The 7,900-nt window shown below is 42.6% G+C and overlaps 1 protein-coding gene across 1 annotated transcript in view; it reads left to right on the forward strand.

The window, feature by feature from the left end:
* The window catches only part of MMP8 (matrix metallopeptidase 8), a 12,934-nt gene that overhangs the window by 959 nt on the left and 4,075 nt on the right, over window positions 1–7,900 (forward strand). Inside the window, 5 exon segments of the mRNA XM_015571443.1 lie at window positions 1,640–1,884; window positions 2,553–2,701; window positions 2,789–2,914; window positions 5,801–5,962; window positions 7,739–7,863. Of these exon segments, the coding sequence (XP_015426929.1) occupies window positions 1,640–1,884; window positions 2,553–2,701; window positions 2,789–2,914; window positions 5,801–5,962; window positions 7,739–7,863 (807 nt within the window).

Consider the following 7,900-nt stretch of genomic DNA (forward strand, 5'->3'; position numbering starts at 1 on the left):
ACCAATAGCCTTTTTCTGTTGTTTCCCAGTATGAACATTAGGCCAAATTTTTAAGACGCACAAGAGAAAACTGCCCCAAACTTGTCATACGTGATTTTCTTAGCATTCCAGTTTTAGAAAAGTGTTGTGCTTATTTCTTTTTCTTTTTATCTTTTATGTTTTAAAAGTATCTCTTATAATGGTAATAGTAACCCTGGCTAATAACTAGTTTATTCAGTATTTATTCTGATATATTATCTAATTTCATCCTTATGACAACCCTGTGAAAGAGGTATTATTATTATTAATTTCCTCTTTAAGAGACCAAAGTGACTCTTAAATCAGTTAAGTGATATGTCCAAGAACTCACAGTTAATTTGGGGCAGAAATAAGATTGGAACCAAAACCAATCTGATCCCATAGCTTGTGAGAGCCTCAAAGTGCCCTGTCCTCTATCACTTACAAAGTGCCCGGAATTCAAAGGCTGCTTAAGAAATTTTAAGACTGCCTGCACACCCCCCAGAGCCTCTATCTCCTAATGAGTGTTGGCCCCTTTAAAAGAGTTACTGGGCCACATAAAATGTTAATGTCAGTGAGGCTAATGTTGCCCAAAAACTTATTTGGATTTCTTTTTTTATTTATTCAATTTCTGTTTATTTGTTGATTGATTAATTCATTCTTTTTTATTTATTTTTATTTTTTTAAATTCTCATCGATGTTTTTCCAATAATTTTTAGAGAGAGTGGAAGGGAGAGGGAAAGACAGAGAGAAATATCAATGTGAGAAAAACACATCGATTTGTTGCCTCCTGCATAAGCCCCAACCAGGGCCCAGGCCAGGGAAGATCCTGCAACCGAGGTATGTGCCCTTGACCAGAATTGAACCCAGAACCCCCCAGTCCGAAGGTCAATGCTCTATCCACTGAGTAAAACCAGCTAGGGCCTTTTTTTTTTCTTAAAATTTTTTTAGTATTGGCATTATTACAGGAAATAACCCCCTCCCCCTTTGCCCACTTCCACCCTCCTCCACCTACACCTTTCTTGGCCTTTACCAAAATATTGTCTGTGTCCATGGGGTATGCACATATGTTCTTTTATGAAATTGTGAATTCCCACTTGAGAAGCAATATGATGAGTTGGGAACTGTCATCTTGGCCAGTTCCTTCCTTCTCTGCACCTGCATTTCTTTCCTTTTTCAGAGTGGCTTTATATTTATTTTTATTTTTATTTATTTTATACGCCTCCACTTCTCAATGAGGAGGAGTAAACCCCCTCTGTAATAGTGAAAAGTGGATTAAAAGAGAGAGTTTGCATTGATGCAGCTAATACCTCAAGAAGACAATAAATGCTAATGCTATTTTTTTGTAAAAATAAGGCAGTCTAGGTGTGGTCTAGCATTTTGCATGGGTCTTGTACTTCATCCCTTATGAAATACCTTTTTTATTTTGTATAACCATTGGAGTGCTGACTGGGTGGGGGGCTGTTCTTTCAAATAGGCATTGTTCTTTCAAAGTCAACCTACAAATTTGTGTTTTCTGTTTCTGTGGCTGTCAGGATATTAGACTGTTTCAAGTCTGTGGTAACTTAAAAGGAATGCAAAATGCCCAGAGGAGTGAAGGTAATTTCAGAGCAAGTTCCCTCACAGGTTTGTCTTTGTCCAGAATTACCTGGAGAAGTTCTACCAGTTACCCAAGGACATCTATCAGTCTGAAAGAAAGAACAGTGCCAGTGTGATTGTTGAAAAGCTGAAGGAAATGCAGCAATTCTTCGGGTTGACCGTGACGGGGAAGCCCAATGCGGAAACTCTGGAGATGATGCAAAAGCCTCGCTGTGGCGTGCCCGACACTGGTGAATTTATGTTGACCCCAGGATACCCCAAGTGGAAACACACTAACCTGACCTACAGGTGCTGTTCCAGGGGCTTCAAAACGTACTCACGCATCCTGTTGTTATTGAGAATGTATAATGTGGCAGGCGCTGTTCTAGGATTTGAGATAGACCAGAGACAAGCAAATAAATATCGCTGCCCTTGTAGAGTTTTAGATGCTAATGAATGAGTATGAAAGGGTAAAGATCTCTTCATTCCAAAGCCTGTCATTTGTTACTTCCTTCTAATAATCTAAAGAGGACTATGTCAATGTCTAAGAACTCACTTTAGGATTTAAAAAAAAAAAAAAGCTTAATCATTGCTGGAGAGAAACTGGCCCCACCTTCCATTCATCTAATAATAATAATAATAATAATAATACTATTTGTTAGTATTATAACAATATTTGTTCAATGCTAATATTTTCAAAAACTGAACTAAATGCTTTACATGTATTTAGTCTCCCACAACAACTCTATGACATGGGTACTATTTTATTATCCTCATTTTATAAATAAAGAAGCTAAATTTAAAAACATGTACTAACATGTGCAGAACCCGTATCTGTCTTCAACCCTGAGTCCTGCACTCCCTCCTTACATGTCTCCAGTGGTAGCCCATCATGTATGTAATTCACTCTAAAGTGGAGAAACTCAAGCTATTGGAGTTCTAAACGATGAGCCATCACACATCTTCTCATTTTGAAGGATTATTAACTACACCCCACAATTGTCAGAGGATGATGTGGAAGCAGCTATTAAGAAAGCCTTTCAAGTCTGGAGTGACGTATCACCCCTGAGCTTCACCAAGGCCTCACAGGGAGAAGCAGACATCAACATTGCCTTTGTCCAAAGAGGTGGGCTCGAAGCGGTCACGCTCAATTTTGCTTTCTCTGGCTGAAGAGAGACTTGGCAACATCCTAACACAAATTATTTTATTTCAGCTCATGGTGACAACTCTCCGTTTGATGGGCCCAATGGAATCCTTGCCCATGCCTTCCAGCCAGGCCAAGGTATTGGAGGAGATGCTCATTTTGATGCAGAAGAAACATGGACCAAAACCTCTGAAAGTACGTTAACCAAGGTCAGGTCAACATGTGGCTTCTGAATAAATATTTTCCCTTCACAATATACATCATACACATCACACACCACACACACACACACACACACACACACACACACACACACACATCCAAGTTATTATAACACTTCAAACTCACACAAACTGACCATTTAAAAATTTTGCTTTCTCAAGATACTAAGTCAATTTAGGTTTTTAAAAAATCCTGACTCTAATTATGGATCATTTCTTAGGGCAGAAATCAGAAAGCTACAGATCATAGGTCTTGTTTGTGGAAACTCTGTGTTGACGGGACAGGGCCACACTTGTTTGCCTACGTGTCATCTGTGGCTGCTTTCCTGCTGCCAGGGCAGAGCTGAGTGGCTGCCACAGAGGCACCATGGCTCACAAAGCCTAAAACACTCATTACCTGGGCCTTTACCAAACAAGTTCGCTGACCGCTGCTCTAGGGTGTATGTTTCTCTTAGTATTCTGAAATATAATGATGTTTGTAAAAGGTCCTACTTTTGGAAACCCAGAAATATTTGGGTTCATTTAGAAAACTGTCCTACTTAATGAAGAGCAGCCATCTTCTTTTTCATCTAGTTACTGGGTCTTCACCGACCTCCTTTTCTTTTAATATATATTTTATTGATTTTTTACAGAGAGGAAGGGAGAGGGATAGAGAGTTAGAAACATCGATGAGAGAGAAACATCGATCAGCTGCCTCCTGCATACTCCCTACTGGGGATGTGCCTGCAACCAAGGTACATGCCCTTGGCCGGATCGAACCTGGGACCCTTGAGTCTGCAGGCTGGCGCTCTATCCACTGAGTCAAACTGGTTAGGGCTCACCGACCTCCTTTTCAATGGTATGTTTCTACATAACAGACCATCCTGCTCAGGAGAAGGCTCAGAATAAAAAGAGGTGGGACTCTTGAGGAGAAGGACAGGTACATGTGGGCCATATGACACTTCACAAGGCCCTGGGGTGACAAACAATGTTACAGAGCACTTGAGAAAATAATAGAAAGGGAACCTTTTACCTTCTCTCGGGCCTTGTTCCTCCCACCATTTCCTCCCCATGTAGGCTGTAAGGTTATTCTACTTGAGTCCCTGTGCTAGGAGCCGTGTGTACCCACAGATAAATTACAGTCCCAACCACTATGCATTCCTATTGGCCAATGATGGCTAGATCAGATGGTCATGACCTCCCACCGGAATTAAATGACCCAGGTTCCCACCTGGACTGTTCACCTCCAACCTCTGCTCCCTCTGACTTTTCCCAACGCTGCAGCAAGGTTTGTCTTTGAAAAGTCTATCTGGGATTTCATGAGTCTCTTGCTTATCACTTTCAGTGCTTACGTCATATGGACCAAATAACGGCCAAACACTTTCACTTGGCATTGAAGGCTCTTGGCGACTTTCCAGCCTCATCTTTCTTGGCTTCTCATAGTTCACATGCAGCGGCCACACTGTGCGTTGACTGTTCCTAAATCACACCATGTACTTTCCAACTTCCCTGTACTAGCTCCTGTTGCTTCCTCTTCCTAAAATGCCTTTCCCCACACCTCAAGCCCTGCCTTTCAATATCTCTCTCTTCCCAGGCTGTGTCCAATGCTACCTCAATCCTATCTTTCATCGGGAAGTGAGGCCTCCTCCTGAGAACACCTACTGACAGCCTTTCTATCTCCTCCACCTGCTGTCATTACTCTATGCATTCATCTTTTTTTTCATGCATTTCCCCTTCCAGACTGTGCACGGTGATAAATCCCCAGAACCTCTGTCACTCAAAGGTGCTCTTTGTAATGCACTCATAAATGAAAAAAAAGATATAATGATCAAGAAAGCAAGTCTTGGAGCATGGGGAGAATTTTATGAGGCTACTTATCAATAGGAAGTTGAACATTATGGTAAGAGCACAAGTCTTGCCATCATACCTGGGTTTAACCCCAGCTCTACCACTTATTGGTTACAAGACTAACAAGATATTCAAAATCTGTGTGCTTCAGTTCCTTACTGTAAAAATATTTTTAACCATACTTGACAAAAATGCTGTGAGGATGAAATAGTATTACACTTCCTAGCATAAAGGGAGTGCTCCCAGCCCTGATTTACAATGTAGGCATGTGAGAAAATGGACAGTGTGCCTTGAGACGGCACATGGACTGGCTGGAGGGAGGGGTTCACATCGGAAGCCAAACCCCCAGATGTCTGCTGGAGCCACGTGGAGAGGTCTTGGACTTGGCAAATGAACTTGGGCTTTATTTGATTTAAAAAGTATGAGCCTTGGAAATTTTAAGTTTCTAGTTGTGAATGGCTCTATGCTTGTGAAGTTAAAAGTTGAGGGAATGGAGCAATAAGAGGCAGGGTTTGTCTCTTTCGGGTGGAGAATTCTGGAAGCTGTTTGGAGAACTTGGAACAGGGAAGAGCTGGTGCTGGGCTTTGAATGAGCAGTGAGTCAGTTCAGTGCCTGAGGCTACTCCACTGCCTGGCAGGCTTCTAGCTAACTGCCTGTTTCCTGAGACCCTGCTAATGGGCCTGAGGACCTGGGAGACTGACAGGGGTGCACCGGAGGAGAGGGTCTCTGAGGGTCATGAGACCTGTGAGGGCTCTGCTAACATCTCCCTAAGCCTCAGGGCCACATCCATGAAACATGGGAATCACAATAAAGGCAGGTCTATTTTATTCTAAAATTTTATGTGAAGCTCACAGTCACCGAATCTGAATCCTGATTCCTTCTAATCTTCAATTCCCTGGAGAGAAAAAGAAAGTGACAGGCATGAAAGACTATTTCTCCAGACAGTTTTGGCTCAGTAGCTGCATTCCTTGAGATCATCTTTCCACCACCCTCGGGTATACCAAGCCACTCACCACACATGCTTGCATTTCAGATTACAACTTGTTTCTTGTTGCTGCCCATGAATTTGGCCATTCCTTGGGGCTCTCTCACTCTACTGACCCCGGTGCCCTGATGTATCCCAACTATGCCTTCAGCGAAACCAGCACCTACTTGCTCCCTCAAGATGACATCAATGGCATTCAGGCCATCTATGGTAAGGTCATCTGAAGAACATTGCAGAACGTAGTAAGACCTGGGCATTCAAGGACATTCATTGCAGCCACTGTTCGTGGTGGTGGAAGTTGGAGAGCACTTGGGAGTCTATTAGGAGGAGAATGCACAGGTGAAATGTGCTGGATTCATGCCATAGAGCATGTGCAGCAGCGGGAAGCACTGAATTATATGTATGTGTGGCAACAACAGGGATGGGTCTTTAAAACATTGCACTTCATGGGAAAGAAACAGAATGATACGTCATACACAGTACAAATTAAATTGCACAGTATATGAATCTATATAAGTTAAATATGCACATAGACAAAGAAAGGTATTTTAGCATGCTAACAAGAAGATATACATATATATACATATATATACATATATACATATGTATATATGTGTATAAATCTAAGTGACCGTTTAGACTGGTCGCTATGACGATGAACTGACCACCAGGGGGCAGACACTCAACACAGGGTGCACCCCTTGGTGGTCAGTGCACTCCCATAGCCAACCTCTGGATAATGTGAATGGAAATGGAGAGAAACATTTTTTAAAGTCACTAGAGGCCCAGTGCATGAAAATTCATGCACTGAATGGGGTGTCCCTCAGCCCGGCCTGCCCCTCCCACAGTCTGGGAGTCCTCAGGGGAAGGTGATGCCCCCATCACACCTCTGCTGCTGCCATTTCCTCAGCTGGCCCTGGTTACTTGAGCATCGGGTGGCCCTGGGTGACTGGGTAGCCACCGTCCAAGGCTTGCCTGCACCTCGGGCTGGCCCTGGGTGGCTGAGGGGACTGGGTGCTGCCATTTTGTGGCTGTGGGTGCCGCCATCTTTCAGGGCATGGCAGTCAGTTAGCATATTCCCTCCTTATTGGCTGTGGGTGCTGCCATCTTTGTAGGACATGATGGTCAATTAGCATGTTCCCTCGTTATTAGATAGGATGACTGAAACTTTGGGGAGGTATATAGAAGCCTTTGGCCCTGTTATAGAAGTACTATCTGGATAAGACCATTGCATCTCTCCTCTCTCTTGCCCTCCTGCCCGCTAGTGGCTGTGACTAAAATGTGTTGAAGGAAATGGAATGGAGAGTGAAGTGGAATGAAACTGGGGGGAGCATTCTGTTCTCTCTGGTGGGATAGAATTACAAAACCAGGCCTGCCAAGACACCACAACTAGGGAATGTTTATCATCACAGTAGAAGTTTTAGGAATGATGAGACCTACTCTAACTGCCTTCCCTCCCCAACTTCTTTTCCCCTGAAAACACCTGCTTCCTTTGCTCACCAAAGTTTTAAGTTCTCTTAACTCTCTCAATCAACAATGAAAAAACACTTCTAAGTGCAAATAGTTATAGAAAATCATATTGCTAAAATTTGACTTAGATCTATGCTGTAGGGTAAAAGTCTGGTATCAGTTCCTTTCTGAAGGTGGATTTTGGAGGAGTGGGAATTGGATACTAAGTGACCCAAAAATGCAGAAAGAGGGAGCAAAAAGGAGGAGAAGGGTGTGATTAAGATTTTTAAATGGAGCATAGAATTCAAATTTATTAACTGCAAAATTTAATCTGTAACTGTCTCTGAAAATTACCATGACTCTTATTTTTTAAAATTTTAAGAGGGACAAATGTACAGTTACATTGACGCCTTGTGTGGTAGTCGAGCAGTGCTCCTCTTCGTGTGAAGATGCTTCATCGCCCTGAAAAGTGCTGAAATACAAAAAAAAAAAAAATCACACTGGGCTTGCACTTACAAAAAGCCTTTTGTTTTTCAGGACCTTCAGACAACCCTATCCAACCAACGGGACCAACCACACCCATCGCCTGTGACCCCCGCCTGACATTTGATGCTATCACCACACTCCGTGGAGAAATACTGTTCTTTAAAGACAAGTATAAGATTGAACTATTTCTTCCTTTGGCTTACTTTACTGTCA

This window comes from Myotis davidii, unplaced genomic scaffold (genome assembly GCF_000327345.1).
Source record: "Myotis davidii unplaced genomic scaffold, ASM32734v1 scaffold8, whole genome shotgun sequence".
Lineage (NCBI taxonomy): Eukaryota > Metazoa > Chordata > Mammalia > Chiroptera > Vespertilionidae > Myotis > Myotis davidii.